This window comes from Zingiber officinale, chromosome 3A, assembly GCF_018446385.1.
Source record: "Zingiber officinale cultivar Zhangliang chromosome 3A, Zo_v1.1, whole genome shotgun sequence".
Classification (NCBI taxonomy): domain Eukaryota; kingdom Viridiplantae; phylum Streptophyta; class Magnoliopsida; order Zingiberales; family Zingiberaceae; genus Zingiber; species Zingiber officinale.
In genome coordinates, this window is record NC_055990.1 from 39,165,863 (window position 1) to 39,193,430 (window position 27,568).

General features: G+C 38.0%; 2 protein-coding genes across 3 annotated transcripts; both read left to right on the plus strand.

The window, feature by feature from the left end:
- The first annotated feature begins 756 nt into the window (after window positions 1-756).
- LOC122051758 (putative disease resistance protein RGA4) lies at window positions 757-27,568 on the plus strand. Of its 2 annotated transcripts, XM_042613021.1 has the most exons (4): window positions 757-843; window positions 23,303-26,769; window positions 27,237-27,299; window positions 27,375-27,568. In XM_042613021.1, exon 2 carries the CDS (start codon window positions 23,311-23,313, stop codon window positions 26,614-26,616), a length of 3,306 nt encoding a protein of 1,101 aa, XP_042468955.1. In that variant the 5' UTR covers window positions 757-843; window positions 23,303-23,310; the 3' UTR covers window positions 26,617-26,769; window positions 27,237-27,299; window positions 27,375-27,568. The 2 variants fall into 2 exon arrangements, with proteins under 2 accessions (XP_042468955.1, XP_042468954.1); XM_042613020.1 differs by lacking the exon at window positions 757-843 and having other exon boundaries at window positions 23,149-26,769.
- Window positions 843-5,113, plus strand: LOC122051757 (disease resistance protein RGA2-like). Its single transcript, XM_042613019.1, has 3 exons — window positions 843-4,311; window positions 4,781-4,843; window positions 4,920-5,113. The coding sequence occupies exons 1-3, from the start codon at window positions 852-854 to the stop codon at window positions 4,925-4,927; spliced, it is 3,531 nt and encodes a 1,176-aa protein (XP_042468953.1). The 5' UTR covers window positions 843-851; the 3' UTR covers window positions 4,928-5,113.

Sequence of the window (27,568 nt, forward strand, 5' to 3'; positions counted from 1 at the left end):
TAATATCTATTAAAAAGGAAGGTAAATTATTGCTTCTTTTTTTTCTCCTCAATTATTCTTCTCCTCTCAATTATGTTGTGTCAGATAGATATCACGAGCTTATTTTCTGAAAATATTAATTCTTCTTTTGACGTCTCTTTAATAAATTGATTATCAAGCTTTTTATATGTGTTTTCAAATAAAAGATGCAATGACAAAAAAAAAAAAAAAAAAATCAGCATTGCTTATTTGTTTTTCTCTTATTTTTTTTAAATAAAGAGAAAAAGGATTGAAAAAATATTTATATTTTCCCTCCAATTATATTTTCATCTGATTTAAATAAAAAAAATGATTGTGGACGTGTAATACATGCTTTTTCTATTAATTTTATTTATTGATTATTTTTTTTAGCAAGAGGCTAAATTAGTTGAATTTATAAATTAATTAAAATATTGGGCTAGCCGTCGGTATTGACCACATTAAAATTCAAGTGAATTATTTGATCATAGTTAAATTTTTTCTCTTTAATTTTTAATAATTTTATTTATCTTTAAAAAATAATTTAAAATTTTAAAACTTTCAAATCACAGGTTTCCATTAATAAATGATCGATTTAAATGGTAATTTGAAAGTATAAAATAAAAAGTGATTTCTAATAAAATAAAAAATTTAGATATATTTTGACATTAATAATGATGGATTTAGAAATATCTATTAAAAAGAAAGACTGAAGTGATTCGTCGTCCGCAAATGATTGCTTCGCCTTTCCCCTCCATCTTTCGCTTTTGCTTCGCCTTTCCCCTCCTCTCCTCTTCCTCCAACGTTAGCAGCCACGTACATCCACAGCAAACAAACAACTCGCAGGCATAGCTATGGAACCTTTGGCGATTTCTGCGGCTGGCTTCCTCGGCCAGAGGCTGGTTTCTCTCCTCCAACTCGACAAAAAACTCAAAGATTTAGTTGATATTGAAAGAAAGATGGAGAAGCTCAAGGAGTTGCCAACAATTATCGACACCGTGATCCAATATGTGGAGGCCTGCTCTGTGAGGGATGCCGCTGTGAAGAAGTTGCTAAGGAACCTCAAACACTTGGCCTACGATCTGGAGGATGTTGTGGATTACTACGACACAAAAGCATTGCGGAAGCAAAGATCAAGAGCATATTCCAGGCCGGTGCGCGATTTCTTCTCTTTTAATAATAATCAACTTGTATTTAAGAGCAGGATAAGTGGCATGATAAAAGCAGTAACGGAGAATCTAGATTCTATTTTGCTTGACAAGGCCATCCTTGAAAATTTGCCACAAGGTACTAATCGGATCTCACAAAGTGCCTACAGAGAGTTCCATTCGCACAATAGCCTGGCTGTTATAGGGAGAGAAACAGAGAAAGAGATGATTATCAACATGCTAACAGATGAAGAAGGAAGCAGCAATAGTACGACAATGAAGGTCATCGCCATCGTTGGGATGGGTGGCCTGGGAAAGACTACACTTGCTCGTCATGTTTTCAATGATGAGAGGGTCAAAGCTCATTTTGGAAAGCTTAACACGTACTGGAAAGTTGTTGGAGCAGAATTTGATCCTACCAAGATAATGAAATCTATTTTAGAACTGGCTACTGGTGCACCGGTCAGCATCTCAGAACCAGAGTTAGTGAAGAGGGAACTAGAAAAGGCCTTATCAGAGAAGAGATTTCTGCTCGTGTTGGATGATGTATGGAATGAAGATAAATCACAGTGGACGGCACTGGAAGCAGTCTTAACATGTGGGGCAAGAGGAAGTAAAGTTTTAGTGACTACCCGTAGTCCAAAGGTCTCTTCGATCATGGGCTCATTCAACACCCACCAAATACAGCAGTTGCCCCGGGATGATTGTTTGTCCTTGTTTCAACAATTTGCTTTTGGAGACGAAGAACCAAATGAGAATTTGATGGAAATCGGTGGAAAGATTGTTGAGAAATGTGGTGGTGTGCCCTTGGCTGCCAAATCTCTTGGCAGCTTGCTCCATAGCACTCGAGACGAAACTTATTGGTCCTCGGTATTGAACAGTGAAGTATGGCAGCTCGGTGATGAGGGCGAGAAATTCTTAGCTGTGCTCAAGTTGAGCTACGACGCTCTCCCTCTGCGGTCAAAGAAGTGCTTTGCATTTGGCTCCCTATTCCCAAAGAATTACGTGATGAAAAAGGATGAGTTGATTCAGCTGTGGACAGCAAATAGTTTCGTATGTTCAGAAGGGAATTTTAATGCTGAAACAGATGGCAACCGCATCTTTGATGATCTAGTACTGAGGTCATTCTTTCTCTTGGCACCTTCCGAGAAGTGCGATGATGATGGTCGTCATGTAACCGAGTGCACAATGCATGATTTAATGCATGACCTAGCACGATCAATATCTGAAGATGAATTTTACAATGACGTCGATGATGGGAAAAAGGATATTCAAAAGAGAACATACCATATATGGCTAAAATATGAAGAAATTTCAAACACTTCTTTATTCAAGATGCCGTTGTACTTGCGCACCTTATCATTGAGATCTTGTCTTTCATTTAAGAAGGCCCATCTGCTTCAGTTTGTCTTCTCAAAGTTGAAATTATTGCGGGTGTTAGATTTAAGTAACAATTACATCAAAGAGGTGCCAACATCAATTGGAAATTTGATACTTTTGAGGTACCTCACATTATCTGGTAATAGGATTAAATTTCTACCTGATGCCATTACTCTTCTCCAGAATTTGCGATATCTCAGTCTCATTGAGAATCCCCTTCAACAGTTGCCAAAAAAATTAAGGAATATGCAAAGTCTTGAGTATCTTCATTGCGATTGTCGTGATTTGACTCACATGCCCCTTGGGTTATCACGACTGACTAGTCTTCGAAGTTTATCATGCTATGTTAGCGATGATAATAGAAATGGTTCATGTTCAATTACCGAACTTGAGGATTTGAAGCTTCATGGAAACATGAGAATCAAATTTTCCAAGAATTCCAGTAATTATTCTTGTGGTGGAAGAAAAATTTTAAAGAATAAAATTTTTAATGAATTATCCTTATCCTTTAATTGTTCGGAAACTAATGACATGAGTATGCTGGATGATCTTTGCCCCAACATGAATTTAAAGAAGTTGCAGATATTGGATTACGGGAGCCGACAATTTCCAACATGGTTGATGGAGTCACAGTTACTAAATTTGGTTGAAATTATTCTCCGTGATTGCAATTTTTGTGAGCATATTCCTCATTTTGGAAATCTCCAATTTCTTAGAAAGCTTGTCCTAGATGATATAGATGGCGTGAAACACTTGGGTGCAGAATTCCATGGGCACGGACCAATTAGAGGCTTTCCTTCCCTCCAAGAATTGCAGTTAGAATGGATGCGTAATTTAGAGGAATGGTCAGAATCTGATGATGCCGATAAGTCGTTCCCTTTGCTGAAGACCCTGAAGATTCGCCATTGTCCAAAACTGAAAGCCGTGCCAAGGTTTCCAACAATTGAATTTCTTAATCTCGATAACTGCAGTGAGAGCCTAGTCTCATGTGTCAGAAGAATGACTTCTCTTTCTCATCTCATACTGGTAGGCATGAAGGGCATGACATCTCTTCCAAGTGGCTGCTTAAGAAATCTCACATCCTTAATGAGATTGGAAATTCTAAGCTGCAATGAACTCCAATTTCTACCTATGGATGAAATGCAGCTCCTAACAATGGTTCACTCATTGTCCATCAAGAAATGTAACAATTTGACATCCTTCCCGTTAGAAATGGGACGTCTTGGTGCTCTTCGATATCTCTGTTTAAAAAATCCTGACAACAACACACTAGCTCCTAACAATGGTTCACTCATTGTACAAATCCTGAATTCAGTGCATGAGTTCGACATTCAGATTTGTGGCAAGAATGTGAATTTACTTGGGCAACTACAACACTTACATACGCTCCAACAATTGAGGATAAGTGGTTCACATGATACTTCTTATGGACCTGCGATACTAGGATGCATTAGGGCAAGCTTAAGTATTTGCTGTTGTGATGAATTGGAATCCTTGATGACAACAGCACCATCGACCAGTGTGCTAGAAATTCTAGACATATATGATATCCCCAACCTCACGATCTTACCTGAATGGTTACAATATCTCGGATCACTTCGTATGCTATGGATTTGCAACTGTCCCCAATTAGGATCGCTTCCAAGGGGTCTACAGGACCTTCGTTCGCTGAACTTTTTGCGGATTGATGGGTGTTGCCTACAACTGAAAAGAAGATGCAAAAGGGAGACAGGCGAAGATTGGCCGAACATTTCACATGTGCCACGTATTGGTATTTCTACAAGAGGTACAATAGAAATCATTTGTTGAAAATTCAAAGATTGACAAAGAAAAAGATAATTATTCCTTTTACTCAAACTTAAGTAATTATTATTGCAGTCAAGCAGATTTGTTATTTTCAAAAATAAAATCTATTATTTAGGCAATTAATACAAACCAAATGTAGAAAAAGAGAAAAATATTTATCTCATTTTCATGAATAACAACATACAGAATGCATAATCCTATTTCATTCTCATCTTATTTCTTTTCCCAAGAAAAAAATATTGTTTTATTAGCTGTGAAATGATTTTACATTGCTTGAGTTTTATATGTATGATATTATGATTTTATCCCATCATTAAGTTTGATAGACGTTTTATTGCCTCAATGTAATTATTGAGTTTTTTTATTGTTGATATTGTTTTTGTTGTGTAATCAACTGCTCTTGCTAATTTACTAATAATTTAATTATCTCCATTATAATGTCTTACTAGACGAAGCTCAACGTTGTGGTCCGTTTGATAAGTTCTTCAAAATCAATCCCACAAGATGGAGAGGTAAGATACAATATAATCTGTTTCTTTCTTATTTATTTAAAAAAAATAACGAAGTAGTGTTCAAATTTGTCCACAGAGATATAATTGCAACTGACAGCGAGGAAGCAGAGCAATTCGTTCTACGCGCTAGCTCTTGGACTGGTTGTCTGGTGTTTTGTTAAATACTTCTTTTAAATCTACTTTGTGCATAATTAGAATTAGAATTGTTGAAAACAAAAGATCTGTGATTCGCTGTGGAATTATTTTAAAAATAAAATCATTTTTGAATTATTTTTTTTCACTACTCTTACTGTCTTGTGTGTGTAGCATCAGCCATTAACCGATCTCATTGAATTGATGAACTTAATTAGCTTAATGGAATCAATTAACTAAACCAATTGGCCCGATTCAATCACCCAATTTGATTGATCCAGATGGATTGATGGGGTCATCTAGACTGCACGAGTCAACAAAAAATAAAGGAAACTTCGCAAAACAAATCAAACTTAAAAGATTACCAAACACAATCCAAACTTAATAATAATCATCAAACTTTAAAGTTTTTAGTAAAACAATTCAAGAAAAAGAGAAACTTAAATGGGAGGAATTTCATATTGGGGAGCAAGAGAAAGAGAAACTAAAATGAGAGGCTCCGACAATCATTGGATGTAGGAATGAGTTAGAAATTTCATATTAGAATAAGTGAAAGATGTGTATTTTCGTTGAGAAGAGGTGGTCGTGCCATTGCTCTCAATTCGCTCCTCACTCTTCATCCATTTCTATACCCCCTACGTCTCTTACACTAAAAGGTTGAGGGGTAGTCATCACAATCACCCCACCTTGACTCCGTCCCTGATTGGATAGTCGTCAAGACAGAACAAGATTCACTTAAAGAAGATGTTGTCATTTGCGATCAGTCTACTTAAGCGAGTGATTCATCATTCTTTATACTCATCGCCTACCTACCATCCAAAAATAATAATTAAAATTAATTACCTAAAATGAAATCCTCACAAAATACATTAAAAAAATATATATAACGTTAATTAAAATGAATTTATGAGACTAAACAATATTTTGATAAAAGAAAATCCATTCCAAGCGAGGACAAGAAGCTCTTACCTTTTATGTTGTCTTTTGCATAAACAATAGTGACACACTAGATATTTTATATTTATTAGAAATTGATTCTAAAATTTATTGGAATAAATACTCGTGCAACAAGTACCAACTTTGTCAATTCACGAGGACTTCCTTTTATGCTAGTGTTTGAAGAGACTGTGGAGGAGTTTCTAGCTACATTTATAACTGATAAATAATATTATGGAAACTCACTTAATCCTAATTCATTAATGGTACCACATGATTATTATTATCTAGAAGAAAAATATGATTTAACAGTGATTTTTTTATAAAGACTATTCTCGCGTGGCACTAAATAAAAATCCCCTTTGAGAAAAAAAATACCAAAAAGAAACATAAAAGTTTAAAAAAATCGTCTATTTTAATTCAAATGGTCAAGTCAAATAAAATTTTTTATACTTTTCCTTCTCCATATATTAAGATAAAACAAAGTTTCTTTTATTTATTTTATAAAATCTGATTTTACAAATAAATTTTCATAAATGTTTGTTTTAATAATTCAGTATCCGTTCTCTTAAATTAATTAATTCTAGTTCTAGAAAAATTTTCTACCGGCCAAAATCTATCAGACTTTCTTAGAATCAACGATTTTTTTTACTAAAAGTAGCCAAATTTCTTTATTTATCAAGCACTAATAGTATCATTCCCTTCTTATCCGTCCCGCAAACTTCCTAAAACTCTCCTCCGGATGTCGTTTTTCAATGCATTCGAGCCACAATTTAAGATATTTAAATCAAAAATTATTTATATGGTTCGGATGCATGCCACCTAATCATATGTCTCACCTTATCTCTCTCTTTCCTCTTCATGTCCTTATATTGACAATTTCAACACGAACCTCTTCCTGCTTTGTTATATCTCTTCTTGTATTTATGCGGTGGATTGCAATAGAGTAAGTAGAGAGCCTGGATGTGGTCGTAAGGCACTAAAAAGGCATTAAAGAGTGTTACTTCAAAGGATTACTGCTTTGAAGAAAATCAACGTGGAAGGATAAATTTTAAGCAAGACTACATTTGGTAGAAGAAGAGAGATACAATTTAGTTATGTACGTATAATATTTGCTACAAATTGGTCTGTAATATAAAGAATGTTAACTAGAGCCCTAGAGCCAATCATTTGATGATTGTATTTTTGGACTTGTTGTATCATATTCTATATAAATAAAGACATTTGGTTTTTTGTTATTATACTTACTTGTATTGGTGTCAAATAAACTAAGTATAATAACGTCCTTGAGTAGAAGGTTCTTACCTATATCAATCGATTGGTTGAATCGATAGTGAGATGATATAGGGAACACTACTCTTAATCATTCCTAGTCGAGTATTAACATTCAGGGACAATGTTAATGCAATAAGACTAGCATGTAGGTCAACTCGATGACTTGATCTCACAAGTCATGGATATAGAGATATCAAGTTGACTATGCATTAGAGAATGTACACTGAATGACCCGCCATGAGAAAGTATCATGGATCGTTATATGAGTTTCATATACTTTCTCATGTGGCTATTAGTATGACTACTAGTCCTTAGACCTGAAGTCACCATGGTTCCCTACATAAGGAGTTATGTACTTTGGTTTCGTCAAACGTCATCCGTAACTGGGTGGACTATAAAGGTGATTACTGAGTATGTAACAAATTATGCGGAGGGATGTGAGTGATGTAGATGAGATCTATCCCTCCTATATGACGGGAGAGACATCAGTATTCTTGATAGAGTTAGACCACGAAGTGCATGGCCATGCCCAAATGAGTCAATATGAGATATTGAGCTCATTTGATTTAGTGAGTCTACTTGGAGTTCAAGATTTAGATTGATTAGAGGATGACACGGTCTATGTCTCACATTAATCAATCTAGATGTCTAGGATAGAAGGACACTTGTCATATATTGTGAGGAGTCACAATTAGTAGTCACTGTTGGTTGCTACTCGGAAAACCTAGAGGTTCCATTGTACAAAAATTTTGTACAAAGGTCTGAACCTTTTCCTAGCTACCATGTGTTCTTTTAAATTAAATTTTGGATCGCCTGCGGAACTTAACACGTTTGATCCAAAACTTAATCTATTTGTTCTTTTAGGTTTTGACTTAGATCTCCTGCGGAACTTAACACGTTCGACCCAAGTCACCTTAAGTTATTAATTCCATTAAATATTAATTTCCATAATTGGATCCCAGTACTGACGTGGCGAGGCACATGACCTTCTTGGATATGGGAACAACCACCACCGACTAGACAAAACCTTTTATGGAAAGCTAATATTTAATTTCCTAAAATAACTTTAGGTTAACCGAAAGGAACAATCAAATCACAAGGAAAAGAAAAAAAACAAAAGAACACAATATCGAAAAACATATTCGAAATCCTAGAATCGTAAGCCTCTTGTATTTGGTATTATTTCCAAAAATAACTAGTATGATGCGGAAAAAAAATTACTAGTTATACCTTTTAGAAAGACCTCTTGATCTTCTACCGTATTCCTCTTCTAACCTCGGACGTTGTGTGGGCAACGATCTTCCGAGATGAGAAACCACCAAACACCTTCTTCTCCTCCTAGATAGGTTCGGCCAAAACAAGAAAGCTTCACCAAGGAAGAAGAAAAAATACCAACCAAGCTCCAAGGGATGCAAGCTTTCTCTCATTCTTCTTCTTCTTCTCCAAGTAGTATCCGGCCACCACAAGAGCTCCAAGCCAAGAGAAAGGTTCGGCCACCACAAAGAAGAGGGGAAGAGAGGTTGGCCGGCCACACCAAGGAATAAGAGAGGGAGAAAAATAATAGAGGTTGTAACTCAAGAAGGCACCCCAACTCTTTCTTTTATATTCCTTAGCCTTGGTAAATTAGGAAATTTAATTACAATAAAATTTCTTTAATTTCCTTGACATGATTTAATTGAGAAAAATAAAATAAAATTTCCCAATTAAACTTATATTGGCCGGTCACATCATAGAGAAGCAAATTAGACAAGTTTCAATCAACAAATTAAAACTTCCTAATTTGTTTCCGAAAATTTTAAAAATAAAATTTCTCTTCAAAAATCCCTTCATGGTTGATAAAAAGAAATTTCTATAATTTTAATTTTTCAACATGTGAATAATTTTTAAAGAGAAAATAAAATATCTCTCCAATCTACAAATAAGGAAAGAGATCTAATCTCTTTCTTTAATCTTTTGTAGATCCTTTTTAAGAGAGATATTTTAATTTTAATTCTCTTTAATAAATTATATCTTCCACATAATAAAAATTAAAATTAAAATTCTTTTTAATTTAATTATGGCCGGCCCTCTCTAGCTTGGGTTCAAGCTAGGGCCGGCCACCCTAAACCATGCTAGCTTGATTCCCAAGCTAGCTTGGCCGACCCCCTTTAGGTGGGTATAGAAGGTGGGTATAGGTGGGTATAGTATTCTATAAATAAGAGGCTACGATAGGGACCGAGAGGAGGAATTGGTTTTGGTCTCCCGATAAAATTAAGCATCCCGTGTTCGCCCTGAACACACAACTTAATTTTATCAATAATAATTTATTCCACTAGAGAACTATCATTGAACTACCGCACCAATCCCAAATTACATTTTTGGGCTCCTTCTTATTATGAGTGTGTTAGTCTCCCTCTGTTTAAGATATCGAATGTCCACTAATTAAGTGAGTTACTGACAACTCATTTAATTAATATCTTAGTCCAAGAGTAGTACCACTCAACCTTATCATCATGTCGGACTAAGTCCACCTGCAGGGTTTAACATGGCAATCCTTATGAGCTCCTCTTGGGGACATTATCAACCTAGTATCTCTAGGACACAGTTTCCTTCTATAATCAACAACACATACTATAAGTAATATCATTTTCCAACTTATCGAGCTTATTAATTTATCGAACTAAATCTCACCCTTTGATAAATTAAAGAAATAAATATTAAATATATGTGCTTGTTATTATATTAGGATTAAGAGCACACACTTCCATAATAACTGAGGTATTTGTTCCTTTATAAAGTCAATATAAAAGGAACAACCTCAAATGGTCCTACTCAATACACTCTAAGTGTACTAGTGTAATTATATAGTCAAGATAAACTAATTCCTAATTACACTACGACCTTCCAATGGTTTGTTCCTTTCCATTTTGGTCGTGAGCTACTATTTATAATTTATAAGGTACTGATAACATCATCTTCTGTATGTAGCACCACATACTATGTTATTTACAATATAAATTAATTGAACAACTACAACTAAATGTAGACAATTTGACCAAATGTGATTCTTTATTCAAAATAAATGTTTACAAAAGCTTAGACTTTCAGTATACACTCCAACAGTCTCAAGGTGATGTTGGATCTCAACATTCTTGTAACATTGGGTAGTAATGATGTGTTGCTAGATACCGCTCATTACTTATGCTCCTAAATGGGTTTAGGGGCATTGCCAACGTTACAAGAACCTATAGGGTCACACACTAAGGACAATTAGATGGAGATTAGGTTCATATGATGAACCAAGAGGATTAGATTCATTTGATGAATCAAATTGGATTAAGAGTAATCCTAATTGGGCTTATTGAGTTAGACTCAAGTTGATTCATGTGTTTAATGAGTCTAATTTAGATTATGACTCATTGAATCAATTTAATTAAATGGATTAGATCCATTATATTAAGTTGGCTTGAATCAAATGGTTGGATTAGATCAACCATGGGAGAGATTTGGTCAAGTTTGACTTGACTTGAGGAGAAGAGGAAGAGTCAAGTTTGACTTGACTATTTGCCACATCATTAGTGATTTGGCATTAGAAGGACTAATGATGATGTGCCACATCATCAAAGTGTGTCACCTCATGGGAGTTACAATGTCATTCTCTTTAATAGCTACATTTAATGAGAATAGGGGTTACATCTTGGAAATGTGGCCGGCCACTTATGGGATTGAATGAGATTCATTTTCATTTTCAAGCAATTTGGTAACTCCATCTTCTTCCTCAAGTGCTCTTCTCCTTTCTCAAGTGCTCTTCTCCTTTCTCCCTCTCCTCCTTCTTGGCCGAACCACACAAGGTGCTAGCACACCCTTTTGTGTGGTTTTTCTCCACCTACGTGTCCGTATGGATACTTCTAGAGTAGTATCTATTTTGATACTCTCGAGATCCGGCACCATTTGGACGAGCGGGAACGCGAAGGGCTTCACTTCAAAGGTATAACCTTTTTCTTTTGTAGATCTAAGTGTAGATCTAGGTAGAAACTCGTATTCGTATGTTTTCAAATTTTTCTTTGCACGGATCCGTTGGCTAGGGGCTTTCGGGATTTCCGCGACGCGAAAAAGCGGTTTTCGCGGCCCGAAAAACCCAACAGTGGTATCAGAGCCACGTGCGAAGACGAATACGAGTTTATTTTGTGTTTTATGAAAATTTTTCAGTTCTGTAATATTCTGTAAATTTATGATTTTTATAGTTTTTAAGGGTATTTTTCTCGTAGAAGCGAAGCACAAGTGTTTCGGCACTTGTAGGCTTCGACTACCGAGAAGTTTTTCCCAAAACGGCTAAGTTTCGCCCCAAAACTTTTTGGGACAACGGGCTAAGGCGCTGTTAGATCGCAAAGGAACCCTCGCGATGGTTAAATCGCAGGTAGGGGCGCTGCCCCTGGCCCCGCAAGGGGATTCGTTCCGCGATTGCGCCCGAAAATCGCTAAACGGAACCGCTAGGAAATTGTACTCGTAAAAATTGTAAAAATTATAGAAAAAATTACAGAAAATTATAGAAATATATAATTTCAAATTATATATTATTTTTGTGATAGTCATGGCCCAAAGACCCAATTCGATTCGATAATTTGTGTTGTAATTCATAATACGGCCTGCGTGCCGTGATGTGATGTGCGTGTTGTATTTTTATTTTTCGTGACCTGCGCGTCGTGCCTTTCTCTTTTATTCTTGTTGTAAATTAGTTTAGACTCGAATGTAACTCAAGTTTCAAAAATGTAATGTACAAAATTTGAAGCGGTGGAAGGTCCACTCAAGACGGAGTTACGAGGAAGGCGCGAGCAACACAAGGTGGTCAAAAGGAAGGCGCTTAAGAAGTTGTTGACCTTAGGTTGACCATCTGATCTTCTCATTGGCTTGAGAAGATCGTAGTAGGGTCATGACATAATCACAAAATTTAGTTAATTACTTGTGTATGTGATGCATGTTTAATTAAGTAATTAATTAGTGCCTAACGATTAAGATTAGATCTAAATCGTGCACAAGATGCACCCTTACGATTAGATTAGATCTACATCGTGTACAAGATGCACCCTATCGATTAGATTAGATCTATATCGTGTATATGATACAACATCGACGTTTAGATTAGATCTAAATCACGTCAACTCTAATGTCTACCGTGCCGTGATACCTACCACTACCTCGATCGCATGTTGTTGTTGAATCTGCCAAAGCAGAGCAACACATACTATCTTGGTAGGGTACGGAGGGACAATCTTGGTCCCGCCTATCAACGCATGGGTGAGTACAACTCAATTAGATTGAGTAACTAGTTAACTCGGTTGGATCGAGTACAACTATAGACATTCTTCCAACGGTTGGAAAGGTTGGACAAAATCACGTTTATATTAATTCTCGGGCGTATTAGCCAAAGCTAACTCGAGTTTTAATATCAATGCGGATCTTGATCCTATAAACAAGAGTTGCATAGAGATGTAATTGGTAATCGTTACCTACCGATCATACTAAGTCTTGGGCGTATTAGCCAAAGCTAACTCAAGGATTAGTATGATGTGGATCTTGTCCCACATGAATTATAGAATTCAGTGGGAGCATCATTTAGTTAAAGGCCTAATTAAATGATTAAGAATATGATATTTATTTCTGCATTTTCTGTTGTAGATTACCATGACGTCGAATACGAACACCTTCTCCCTGCGATCTGTCCTCAAGAAGGACAAGCTCAACGGAGCAAAATTCCTGCACTGGTACAGGAACTTGAGAATAGTTCTCACCCAAGAACGTAAACTGTATGTTCTGGAGCAGCCCATTCCAGAGGCTCCTCCTGTCAATGCCCCGCGAGCTGACAAAGATGCTTACAAGAAGCATCAAGATGACGCATTAGATGTGTCCTGTCTAATGCTCGCGACCATGAACTCTGAGCTTCAGAAGCAACACGAGTTAATGGGCGCTTACGATATGGTTGAACATCTTCGTCAACTGTATCAAGGACAAGTGAGGCATGATAGATTTGAGATCTCAAGGGCACTGTTTCAGTGCAAGATGTCAGACGGGGCTCCTATAGGCCCATATGTACTCAAAATGATTGGGTACATAGAGAACCTACAAAGGTTGGGGTTCCCACTTGGCCAAGAGCTGGCCACTGACTTGATCTTGCAATCCTTGCTAGATAGCTACAGTCAATTCATTCTAAACTACAATATGAACGAAATTGATAACCTGCTGAGCTGAACCTTAAGAAGGCTAAGCCCAACACTGTTCTGATGGTTCAGAAACATAAGGGCAAGGGCAAGCCCAAAGGCAAGGGAAAGTCCCAAGCCAAGGGCAAAGGCAAGGCACTGAAGCCTAAAGGAGGGGTCGCCAAGGATGTTACCTGCTTCCACTGCGGTCAGACCGGGCACTGGAAGAGGAACTGCAAGGTATACTTAGAGGATCTTAAGAAGAAGTGAAGTGAGACTTCCACTTCAGGTATATATGTTATAGAAGTCAATCTATCTATTTCTACATCATGGGTATTAGATACTGGATGTGCTTTTCACATTTGTACTAATGTGAAGGGGCTGAGAAATAGCAGGGCATTGACAAAGGGCGAGGTGGACCTACGAGTAGGCAATAGAGCACGGGTTGCTGCTGTTGCTGTAGGGACTTACTTTCTATCTCTGCCCTCTGGGCTTGTACTAGAGTTAGTTGATTGTTGTTATGTGCCTGCATTAACTAAGAACATTATATCAGTTTCTTGTTTGGACAAGAAAGGTTTCTCGTTTACAATAAAGAACAAATGTTGTTCCGTCTATTTAAACGATATGTTCTATTGTAGTGCACCTCTGATAAATGGACTCTATATTCTAGACCTTGAAAGCCCTATCTATAACATAAATACCAAGAGGTTCAAGACAAATGACCTGAACCAAACCTATCTCTGGCACTGTCACTTAGGTCATATTAATGACAAGCACTTATCCCAGCTCCATAAGGATGGTTTGCTGGACTCATTTGATTTTGAATCTTATGAGACGTGCGAGTCATGCCTACTAGGCAAGATGACCAAGACTCCCTTTAGTGGGCACAGCGAAAGAGCGACTGATTTGTTAGGACTCATACATAGTGATGTATGTGGCCCTTTCAATGTCGCTGCTAGAGGCGGTTATAAATACTTCATCACATTTACTGATGACTTCAGTAGATATGGTTATGTGTACTTGATGACACATAAGTCTGAATCCTTTGAAAAGTTCAAAGAATTCAAGAATGAAATACAGAACCAGCTTGGCAAGAGTATTAAGATACTTCGATGAGATCAAGGTGGAGAATACCTTAGCCATGAGTTTCGTGACTATCTAGCTGAGTGTGGGATCCTATCCCAACTCACTCCTCCTGGACACCACAGTGGAATGGTGTATCCGAAAGGAGAAATCGTACCTTATTAGATATGGTACGATCTATGATGAGTCACACAGATCTTCCGACATACCTTTGGGGTTATGCTCTAGACACGGCAGCTTTTATACTCAACCGAGTTCCATCCAAGGTCGTGATAAAGACACCATATAGGATATGGACTGGGAGAGATGCCCAGGTGTCTTTCATGAGGATTTGGGGTTGTGAGGCTTACGTTAGACGTCAAGTCTCAGACAAATTAGGACCCAAATCCGACAAGTGCTACTTTATTGGATATCCCAAGGAAACTAAGGGATATTACTTCTACATTCCCAGTCAGCACAAGGTAGTTATGGCAAAGACTAGGGTCTTTCTAGAAAGGGACTTTGTTTCTAGAAAGACTAGTGGGAGCACGTTCGATCTTGAAGAAGTTCAAGATGCGAACAATAGCACTGATGCCTCGATAGAAGTTGAACTGGAACCACAAAGTATTGTGGATGATGTTGTTCCACAAGGAGTTGAGGAACAACAACCAGTTCAAGTAGACATACCTCTTCGCAGGTCTGATAGGGTACGTCGTCAGCCTGAGAGATACTCATTTCTCTTGTCTGAACATGATGACGTTGTGCTCATAGAGGATGAGCCTACCACCTATCAAGAAGCTGTGATGAGACCAGATTCCGAGAAATTGCTAGAGGCCATGAGATCCGAGATGGAATCCATGTACACCAACCAAGTATGGACTTTGGTTGATCCACCTGAAGGGTAAAACTCATAGGGTGTAAGTGGGTCTTTAAGAGAAAGACTAACATGGATGGACTTATCTATAAGGGTCGCTTGGTAGCTAAATGTTTCAAGCAGATTCATGGTATTGACTATGATGAAACCTTTTCTCCAGTAGCGATGTTTAAGTCCATTCGGATCATGCTTGCTATTGCAGCTTACCACGATTACGAGATCTGGCAGATGGATGTCAAAACCGTGTTTCTGAATGGAAACCTACTCGAGGATGTGTACATGACACAACTTGAGGGTTTTGTAGATCCACAGCATACTAGCAGAGTATGCAAGCTGCATAGGTCCATTTATGGACTAAAACAAGCTTCTCAGAGCTGGAATCTTCGATTCGATGATGTAATCAAATAGTTTGGTTTCATCAAGAACGAAGATGAACCTTGTGTCTACAAGAAGGTTGTAGGGGACATAGTTGTCTTTCTCATATTGTATGTGGATGACATACTTCTCATTGGGAAGGACATCCCTTTGCTACAGTCTGTCAAGACTTGGCTAGGGACTCGTTTCTCAATGAAGGACTTAGGTGAACCATCCCGCATTCTAGGGATACAGATCTATAGAGATAGATCTAAGAGATTGTTTGGCCTAAGTCAGAGTACATACATTGACAAGGTACTCCTTCGGTTTGCCATGCAGAACTCCAAGAAAGGATTTCTGCCGATGTCACATGGCGTGAGTCTTTCGAAGACTCAATGTCCCTCTTCTAGAGAGGAGAGAGATCGCATGGATCAGATCCCTTATGCTTCAGCCATAGGATCTATTATGTACGTCATGCTATGTACTCGACCTGATGTCTCGTATGTTTTGAGCATGACGAGCAGATACCAGTCAGATCTAGGTGAAAGTCACTGGTGTTAGGACCAAAAGTAGCTAGAGGGGGGGTGAATAGCTCGTCGCGTTCGCTCGGTGCTCGGCGTTGCTTGTTCCTTCAAAGATGTGCAGCGGAAAATACAGAAACAAACACACAACGCTAACACGGTTGGTTTTACTTGGTATCCACCTCACAAGAGGTGACTAATCCAAGGATCCACACCAACACACACACCCTCCACTAAATAAAACTCTCCTTTGTGGTAACTACCAAGGGCGGAGAAGCCCTACAATACTCAATACAAGAAGAGAGGGAAAGGATACAAGAAATACAAGCTTACAATGAGTACAAAACCCTAACCCTAGCTTCTCTTCTTGGCTTTGATCCGCCTCTTGACTTGGAGAGCTTCCAAGATCCTTCAAGAACTGGCGATCTGAGCTTTGTGAGTGCTGTGGAGGAGTTGGCAAGAGCTCTGGAGTGAATCGGAGAAGTTCTTGCCGCAGCCATCGAACGCCTGCAGCTATAAACGACGCCAACGGTCAGATCCCGATCGATTCGAATGTTCTCAATCGATCGGGGAGGCTTTGGATCGATCCACGGATCGATCCAGAGCGCCTGCTCGAAACACGCTGGATCGATCCACGGATCGATCCGGCGCTATCGGAAGCAGCGGCGTCCCAATCGATCCATCGATCGATTGGGACATCTGAATCGATCCACGGATCGATCCGAGCTTTTCGGTTGGGCTGTCGGATCGATCCAGCGATCGATCCGAGCTGGATCGATCCATCGATCGATCCAAAGACTTGGTTTTGTCCAAAACCACGTCCTAAACCTCCCAAACCAACATCCGGTCAACCTTGACTGTTGGTATGTCATGCCTAGCATCTAGTCACTCCCTTGACTGCTAGGACTCCCTTACCAAGTGTCCGGTCAATCCCTTTGACCCACTTGGACTTTTCTCTGTGCCAAGTATCCGGTCAATCCCTTTGACCTACTTGGATTTCTTCATGCCAAGTATCCAGTCAATCCTTTGACCTACTTGGACTTCCCAACACCAGATGTCCGATCATCCTTGATCCATCTGGATTTTCCCTTGCCTGGCTTCACTCACCAGGACTTTCACCTAGCTTCACTCACTAGGGTTTTCCATCTGCCTAGCTTCACTCACTAGGACTTTCACCTGGCTTCACTCACCAGGGTTTTCCATCTGCCTAGCTTCACTCACTAGGACTTTCACCTGGCTTCACTCACCAGGATTTCCATCTGCCTAGCTTCACTCACTAGGACTTCCTTCTGCCTGGCTTCACTCACCAGGACTTTTCTTCTGCCTGGCTTCACTCACCAGGACTTTCATTTTGCCTAACATCCCAGTTAGGACTTCCCAGTCAAGTATCCAGTCAACCTTGAGCTACTTGACTCTTCTTCAATCAATATCTTATTGTCAAACATCTAAACCCAAACCAAGACTCAGCTTGGTTACCCAGGTCAACCTTGACCTAAGGGATATTGCACCAACAACTGGATAGCGGTCAAGAATATTCTTAAGTACTTAAGAAGGACTAAAGAATATTTCTTGATATATGGAGGCAATGATGAGCTAGCTGTAAAGGGTTACAGTGATGCCAGCTTCCAGACCGATCATGATGATTACCGATTGTAGTCAGGGTGGGGTTCGTATTTTGCATTAATGGTGGTGTTGTCAGCTGGAAGAGTTCGAAACAGGACACAGTAGCTGATTCTACAACATAGGCCGAGTATTTTGCTACATAGAGGCAGCAAAGGAGGCAATTTGGATTCGCAAGTTCATCACTGAACTTGGGATGGTTTCTAGCATTGCTGACCCTATTGAGCTCTATTGTGATAACAATGGAGCTATAGCACAGGCGAAGGAATCTCGCTCACACCAGCAGACCAAACACATACTACGACGCTTCCATCTCATTCGAGAGATCATCGAGAGAGGAGATGTGAAGATTTGCAGAGTACCTACAGAGGCTAACATCGCAGATCCCTTGACCAAGGCTTTGGCACAGAGGAAGCATGATGGTTACACTAGGTCATTGGGGCTTAGAGCCTACACTGATTGGCACTAGTGCTAGTGGGAGATTGTTAGCTAGAGCCTTAGAGCCAATCATTTGATGATTGTATTTTTGGACTTGTTGTATCATATTCTATATAAATAAAGGCATTTGGTTTTTGGTTATTATACTTACTTGTATTGGTGTCAAATAAACTAAGTATAATAACGCCCTTGAGTAGAAGGTTCTTACCTATATCAATCGATTGGTTGAATCGATAGTGAGATGATATAGGGAATACTACTCTTAATCATTCCTAGTCGAGTATTAACATTCAGGGACAATGTTAATGCAATAAGACTAACATGTAGGTCAACTCGATGACTTGATCTCACAAGTCATGGATATAGAGATATCAAGTTGACACATGGGTATGCATTAGAGAATGTATACTGAATGACCCGCTATGAGAAAGTATCATTGATCGTTATATGAGTGTCATATACTTTCTCATGTGGCTATTAGTATGACTATTAGTCCTTAGACCTGAAGTCACCATGATTCCCTACATAAGGAGTTATGTACTTTGATTTCGTCAAACGTCACCCGTAACTGGGTGGACTATAAAGGCGATTACTGGTATATAACAAATTATGCGGAGGGATGTGAGTGATGTAGATGGGATCTATCCCTCCTATATGAAGGAAGAGACATCGGTATTCTTGATAGAGTGAGACCACGAAGTACATGACCATGCCCAAATGAGTCAATATAAGATATTGAGCTCATTTGATTTAGTGAGTCTACTTGGAGTTCAAGATTTAGATTGATTAGAGGATGACACGGTCTATGCCTCACATTAATCAATCTAGATGTCTAGAATAGAAGGACACTTGTCATATATTGTGAGGAGTCACAATTAGTAGTCACAAGGTGATGTTAGATCTCAACATTCTTGTAACATTGGGTAGTAATGATGTGTTGCTAGATACCGCTCATTACTTATGCTCCTAAATGGGTTTAGGGGCATTGCCAACGTTACAAGAACCTATAGGGTCACACACTAAGAACAATTAGATGGAGATTAGGTTCATATGATGAACCAAGAGGATTAGATTCATTTGATGAATCAAATTGGATTAAGAGTAATCTTAATTGGCTTATTGAGTTAGACTCAAGTTGATTCATGTGTTTAATGAGTCTAATTTAGATTATGACTCATTGAATCAATTTAATTAAATGGATTAGATCCATTATATTAAGTTGGCTTGAATCAAATGGTTGGATTAGATCAACCATGGGAGAGATTTGGTCAAGTTTGACTTGACTTGAGGAGAAGAGGAAGAGTCAAGTTTGACTTGACTATTTGCCACATCATTAGTGATTTGGCATTAGAAGGACTAATGATGATGTGCCACATCATCAAAGTGTGCCACCTCATGGGAGTTACAATGTCATTCTCTTTAATAGCTACATTTAATGAGAATGGGGGTTACATCTTGGAAATGTGGCCGACCACTTATGGGATTGAATGAGATTCATTTTCATTTTCAAGCAATTTGGTAACTCCATCTTCTTCTTCCTCAAGTGCTCTTCTCCTTTCTCCCTCTCCTCCTTCTTGGCCGAACCACACAAGGTGCTAGTACACCCTTTTGTGTGGTTTTTCTCCACCTACGTGTCCGTGTGGATACTTCTAGAGGAGTATCTATTTTGATACTCTCGAGATCCGACACCATTTGGACGAACGGGAACGCGAAGGGCTTCGCTTCAAAGGTATAACCTTTTTCTTTTGTAGATCTAAGTGTAGATCTAGGTAGAAATCGTATTCGTATGTTTTCAAATTTTTCTTTGCACGGATCCGTTGGCTAGGGGCTTTCGGGGTTTCCGCGACGCGAAAAAGCGGTTTTCGCGGCCCGAAAAACCCAACAAAGAAAGACTAGGATGTTATTCTTTAATCAAATCCAATGTTTGACATCATATCTACCTTCACCTCGCTCAACCTTTCCTATTATAAATTGTAATTATGTTGATATCCAAAAACCCTAGGTCCATTCTGTTAGAGAGGTCAGATTCCATCCAAATCAATTCCTATGGCGTTCTGATGTATCAAGGACTCCATCGATGCCATCTATTGTTGATTTAGATCTCTCCGGAGCTGATATAATGTTACGATAAATTTTAACCAAAATATGGGCCTAATATAGTCCAATATCATGCCCCACATTAGGCTTGATATGGTCCAATATCAGGCACATATTGGGTCTGATATGCTCCAATATTAGGCCCACATTAGGCCTGATATGCTCCAATATCAGGCCCAAATTGAGCCTGATATGGAAAAGATCAAACCCACATTGGGCTTGATATTGGACCATATCAAGCCCAATTTGGGTCTGATATTAGACCATATCAGGCCCACATTCTAGCTGATATTGGACCATATCAGGCCCACAGTGAGCCTGATATTGGACCATATCAGCCCATTTTTAATCCTGATGTGAAAATTATATAGTTGAATTATCTCCTGAATAACAAATAAAGTTGTAAATTTAGTTAACTGTAAGTTAAAATTCGAAAGTGTGTGTTGTTCATTGAATTCCAGCAAGTGCACTATTCCGTGTCAAATGGAATGACACAAAAATTTCATTGACAGTAGTTAGAACCTAGGTTTGACACCATATCTACCTTCTACTCACTCAACCCTTCCCATTGATCGATATTTTGGTGAAATCTAACTTCTCTAGATCCATCAGTGGATTTTGGTCAAAACCCACTAATGGACCTAGAGATGTCAGATTGCACCCAAATCAATTCATGTTGCTTTCTCATGCTTCAAGGACTCAAACGACATCGTCTATTATTGATTTAGATATGTCTAGAGGCGATCGAATCTTACGATACATTTCAGTCAGAACGTGGGCCTAATATGGAAACATATCAGGTCTACCAGTGTGCCTGATGTAGTGTCATATCAGGCTCATGTTGGTCCTGATATGGGAGCATATCAGGCTCATGCTGGTCCTGATATGGGAGCATATCAGGCCCAAGTTGGTCCTGATATGGTGTCATATCAAGCTCTTTTTAATCTTGATATAAGAACTGTATAATGAATTATTACATGAATAACATATAGGCTTGTAAATTGAGTTTAAAATGTAAGTTCTGACCTAAAAAATTAGGTTTTATTGATCTTGTTAATTTAAACTCCACTTGGAGAAGGTGATTGAAATCCAACAGTTGCACTCCTCTGTGCCAAATGACATGACACAATACCTTAATTGATAGTGGTTAGAACCAAGGTTTGACACCATATCTACCTTCTCCTTGCTCAACCCTTCCTATTGATTTCTATTTTACTCAAATCCAAATACCCTTGGTCCATCAGTGTGTTTTGGTCAAAATCCACTGATTAATTATGAAAATCTAGTATGTATACATGCTCTAGTGTTGGTTGCTTTTTGAATTTTAACACCACTAATTCTTATATTGTAACTTTGCTAACTTAGTTTGGAATTGATTTTTCAGAGATGATCATATTGCTGATGAAATTCTCTTTGAAATATGGAATATATTTGATAAAAATTCTGTTGTGGAATAGGGAACTAATATAATAGAACTATCTAGAGCTAATACTCAATCTACTTTTGAGTATATTGGTGTGGCTAACACAAATAGAAATACAAGCAATTTGTCCTTTGATTTAAATGAAGAAGGAAGTCACCTAGAAGATGAGGTTCAAAATCCTAGTACGACACTTGTAAAATACTTTGATTCTACTTGGAGTGAGGAGGAAGAGCATCATATCCAGATTTTAGAGGAATTACAATGCAATATAGATGTACAAGAGTTCTTAGCTGATGATATACAGATTCAACAAGATGAATTTCCCCAGAGCAGTACAGTGACTTAGAGGAGGAGTTCACAATTGCTGATGATCCATATATTTTAAATTCTCGATTGCTACAAAGGCCTATTGGAGAGGCAAGAGATGAGGATGAATTCTATGTTTGACAGATTTTTTCTTCTCGATAAGAGTTCAATAATGCACTTGTGAAGCATGCTATGAATAAAAATATGAAATATAATCCAGTTGAAACCCGGATAAATAAACTGAAAGTAGTCTTGTAACTGAGTGTTTTAACTGTTGTAAGAGACTTCTCCACTTGAAGGAGATTGGATAGTGAGTTTTTAACATCTTGAATTAGTAATCCCCTGAATTATTTTTCCTCTCCTCTTTTCTCTTTCTTCTCTTTTTTACAAAAGCATGCATAACATATAAATAACATTTTATAAGGTTTAGTTGATTTTAATAACATTTTAATATATTTAGAGAAATTTAAATAAACAATGGATATCATATTCGAACTCCTTATAATCTTATAAGTCCATCAAAATTGAAATGAGTGTAATCTAATCTAACATCTCTAACTCCATTAGATATAATAACAAAAAAAAAAAAAAGACATTGCTTATTTGCTTTTCTCTTAATTTTTTTTAATAAAGAGAAAAAGGATTGAAAAAATATTTATATTTTCCCTCCAATTATACTTTCATCTTATTTAAATAAAAATTGATTGTGGACGTGTAATACCTGCCTTTTCTACTCATTTTATTTATTGATTTTTTTTTTAGCAAGCGATTAAATTAGTTGAATTTATAAATTAATTAAAATATTGGGCTAGCCGTCGGAATTGACCACATTAAAATTCAAGTGAATTATTTGATCATAGTTAAATTTTTTTTCTCTTTAATTTTTTAATAATTTTATTTATCTTTAAAAATAATTTAAAATTTAAAAAATTTCAGATCACAGGTTTTCACTTTCATCAATAAATGCTCGATTTAAATGGTAATTTGAAAGTATAAAATAAAAAGTGATTTCTAATAAAATAAAAAATTTAGGAATATTTTGGCATTAATAATGATCGATTTAATATCTATTAAAAAGAAAGACTGAAGGGAGTCGTCGGCCGCCAATGATTGCTTCTCCTTTCCTCTCAATCTTGTGCTTGTGCTTTTGCTATTGCTTCTCCTTTCCCCTCCTCCCCTCTTCCTCCAACGTTAGCTGCAGCCACATCCACAGCAAACAAACAACTCGCCCATCGTTCCAACTCGCAGGCATAGCTATGGAACCTTTGGCGATTTCTGCGGCTGGCTTCCTCGGCCAGAGGCTGGTTTCTCTCCTCCAACTCGACAAAAAACTCAAAGATTTAGTTGATATTGAAAGAAAGATGGAGAAGCTCAAGGAGTTGCCAACAATTATCGACACCGTGATCCAATATGTGGAGGCCTGCTCTGTGAGGGATGCCGCTGTGAAGAAGTTGCTAAGGAACCTCAAACACTTGGCCTACGATCTGGAGGATGTTGTGGATTACTACGACACAAAAGCATTGCGGAAGCAAAGATCAAGAGCATATTCCAGGCCGGTGCGCGATTTCTTCTCTTTTAATAATAATCAACTTGTATTTAAGAGCAGGATAAGTGGCATGATAAAAGCAGTAACGGAGAATCTAGATTCTATTTTGCTTGACAAGGCCATCCTTGAAAATTTGCCACAAGGTACTAATCGGATCTCACAAAGTGCCTACAGAGAGTTCCATTCGCACAATAGCCTGGCTGTTATAGGGAGAGAAACAGAGAAAGAGATGATTATCAACATGCTAACAGATGAAGAAGGAAGCAGCAATAGTACGACAATGAAGGTCATCGCCATCGTTGGGATGGGTGGCCTGGGAAAGACTACACTTGCTCGTCATGTTTTCAATGATGAGAGGGTCAAAGCTCATTTTGGAAAGCTTAACACGTACTGGAAAGTTGTTGGAGCAGAATTTGATCCTACCAAGATAATGAAATCTATTTTAGAACTGGCTACTGGTGCACCGGTCAGCATCTCAGAACCAGAGTTAGTGAAGAGGGAACTAGAAAAGGCCTTATCAGAGAAGAGATTTCTGCTCGTGTTGGATGATGTATGGAATGAAGATAAATCACAGTGGACGGCACTGGAAGCAGTCTTAACATGTGGGGCAAGAGGAAGTAAAGTTTTAGTGACTACCCGTAGTCCAAAGGTCTCTTCGATCATGGGCTCATTCAACACCCACCAAATACAGCAGTTGCCCCGGGATGATTGTTTGTCCTTGTTTCAACAATTTGCTTTTGGAGACGAAGAACCAAATGAGAATTTGATGGAAATCGGTGGAAAGATTGTTGAGAAATGTGGTGGTGTGCCCTTGGCTGCCAAATCTCTTGGCAGCTTGCTCCATAGCACTCGAGACGAAACTTATTGGTCCTCGGTATTGAACAGTGAAGTATGGCAGCTCGGTGATGAGGGCGAGAAATTCTTAGCTGTGCTCAAGTTGAGCTACGACGCTCTCCCTCTGCGGTCAAAGAAGTGCTTTGCATTTGGCTCCCTATTCCCAAAGAATTACGTGATGAAAAAGGATGAGTTGATTCAGCTGTGGACAGCAAATAGTTTCGTATGTTCAGAAGGGAATTTTAATGCTGAAACAGATGGCAACCGCATCTTTGATGATCTAGTACTGAGGTCATTCTTTCTCTTGGCACCTTCCGAGAAGTGCGATGATGATGGTCGTCATGTAACCGAGTGCACAATGCATGATTTAATGCATGACCTAGCACGATCAATATCTGAAGATGAATTTTACAATGACGTCGATGATGGGAAAAAGGATATTCAAAAGAGAACATACCATATATGGCTAAAATATGAAGAAATTTCAAACACTTCTTTATTCAAGATGCCGTTGTACTTGCGCACCTTATCATTGAGATCTTGTCTTTCATTTAAGAAGGCCCATCTGTTTCAGTTTGTCTTCTCAAAGTTGAAATTATTGCGGGTGTTAGATTTAAGTAACAATGACATCAAAGAGGTGCCAACATCAATTGGAAATTTGATACATTTGAGGTACCTCAACTTGTTTATGAATGAGATTAAAGTTCTACCTGACGCCATTACTCTTCTCCAGAATTTGCGATATCTCAATCTCATTGAGAATCCCCTTCAACAGTTGCCAAAAAAATTAAGGAATATGCAAAGTCTTGGGTATCTTCATTGTGATTGTTTTGATTTGACTCACATGCCCCTTGGGTTGTCACGACTGACTAGTCTTCGAAGTTTATCATGCTTTGTTAGTGATGATAATAGAACTGGCTCATGTTCAATTACAGAACTTGAGGATTTGAAGCTTCATGGAAACATGAGAATCCAATTTTCCAAGAATTCCAGTAATTATTCTTGTGGTGGAAGAAAAATTTTAAAGAATAAAAATTTTAATGAATTATCCTTATCCTTTAATTTTTCGGAAACTAATGACATGAGTATGCTGGATGATCTTTGCCCCAACATGAATTTAAAGAAGTTGGAGATATGCAATTACGGGAGCCGACAATTTCCAACATGGTTGATGGAGCTACAGTTTCCAAATTTGGTTGAAGTTATTCTCAATTACAGTTATAATTGTGAGCATGTTCCTCCTTTTGGAAATCTCCAATCTCTTAGAAAGCTTGCCATAAACAGCATGGGTGAAGTGAAACGCATGGGTGCCGAATTCCATGGGCACGGACCAATTAGAGGCTTTCCTTCCCTCCAAGAATTGCAGTTAGAATGGATGCTTAATTTAGAGGAATGGTCAGAGTCTGATGATGCCGAAAAGTTGTTCCCTTTGCTGAAGACCCTGAAGATTCTCAATTGCCCAAAACTGAAAACCATGCCAAGGTTTCCAACAATTGAATTTCTTAATCTCGATAACTGCAGTGAGAGCCTAGTCTCATGTGTCAGAAGAATGACTTCTCTTTCTCATCTCATACTGGAGGGCATGAAGGGCATGACATCTCTTCCAAGTGGCTGCTTAAGAAATCTCACATCGTTGATGAGATTGGAAATTCTAAGCTGCAATGAACTCCAATTTCTTCCTAGGGAAGAAATGCAGCTCCTAACAATGCTTCACTCATTGTCCATCGAGAAATGTAACAATTTGACATCCTTCCCGTTAGAAATGGGACGTCTTGGTGCTCTTCGATATCTCTGTTTCAAAAATCCTGACAACAACACACTAGCTCCTAACAATGGTTCGCTCATTGTACAAATCCTGAATTCAGTGCATGAGTTCGACATTCAGATTTGTGGCAAGAATGTGAATTTACTTGGGCAACTACAACACTTACATACGCTCCGAGAATTGAGGATAAGTGGTTCACATGATAGTACTGATGAAGGTGTGATACTGGAATACATTAGGGCAAGCTTACGAATTTGCTGTTGTGATGAATTGGAATCCTTGATGACAACAGCACCATCGACCAGTGTGCTAGAAGTTCTATACATATATGATACGCCCAACCTCACGATCTTACCTGAATGGCTACAGTATCTCAGATCACTCGTACGCTATCGATCCACAACTGCATCCAATTAGGATCGCTTCCAAGGGGTCTACAAGACCTCAGTTTGCTGAAATATTTGTTCATTGAAGAGTGTTGCCTACAACTGACAAGAAGATGCAAAAGGGAGACAGGCGAAGATTGGCCGAACATTTCACATGTGCCACATATTGATATTTCTACAAGAGGTACAATAGAAATCATTTGTTGAAAATTCAAAGATTGACAAAGAAAAAGATAATTATTCCTTTTACTCAAACTTAAGTAATTATTATTGCAGTCAAGCAGATTTGTTATTTTCAAAAATAAAATCTATTATTTAGGCAATTAATACAAACCAAATGTAGAAAAAGAGAAAAATATTTATCTCATTTTCATGAATAACAACATACAGAATTCATAATCCTATTTCATTCTCATCTTATTTCTTTTCCCAAGAAAAAAATATTGTTTTATTAGCTGTGAAATGATTTTACATTACTTGAGTTTTATATGGATGATATTATGATTTTATCCCATCATTAAGTTTGATAGACGTTTTATTGCCACAATGTAATTATTGAGTTTTTTTTATTGTTGTTGTTTTTGTTGTGTTATCAAATGCTCTTGCTAATTTACTAATAATTTAATTATCTCCATTATAATGTCTTACTAGTCGAAGCTCAATGTTGTGGTCCGTTTGATAGGTTCTTCAAAATCAATCCCACAAGATGGAGAGGTAAGATACAATATAATCTATTTCTTTCTTATTTATTTAAAAAAATAATGAAGTAGTGTTCAAATTTGTCCACAGAGATATAATTGCAACTGACAGCGAGGAAGCAGAGCAATTCGTTCTACGCGCTAGCTCTTGGACCGGTTGTCTGGTGTTTTGTTAAATACTTCTTTTAAATCTACTTTGTGCATAATTAGAATTAGAATTGTTGAAAACAAAAGATCTGTGATTCGCTGTGGAATTATTTTAAAAATAAAATCATTTTTGAATTA

Excerpts from the sequence above, each read along its gene's own strand:
- LOC122051757 (XM_042613019.1), top strand. The coding sequence starts at position 852 with ATGGAACCTTTGGCGATTTCTGCGGCTGGCTTCCTCGGCCAGAGGCTG. Across the intron at positions 4,312-4,780 it reads TATTGGTATTTCTACAAGAG|ACGAAGCTCAACGTTGTGGT; the intron begins GTACAATAGAAA and ends ATGTCTTACTAG.
- LOC122051758 (XM_042613020.1), top strand. The coding sequence starts at position 23,161 with ATGATTGCTTCTCCTTTCCTCTCAATCTTGTGCTTGTGCTTTTGCTAT.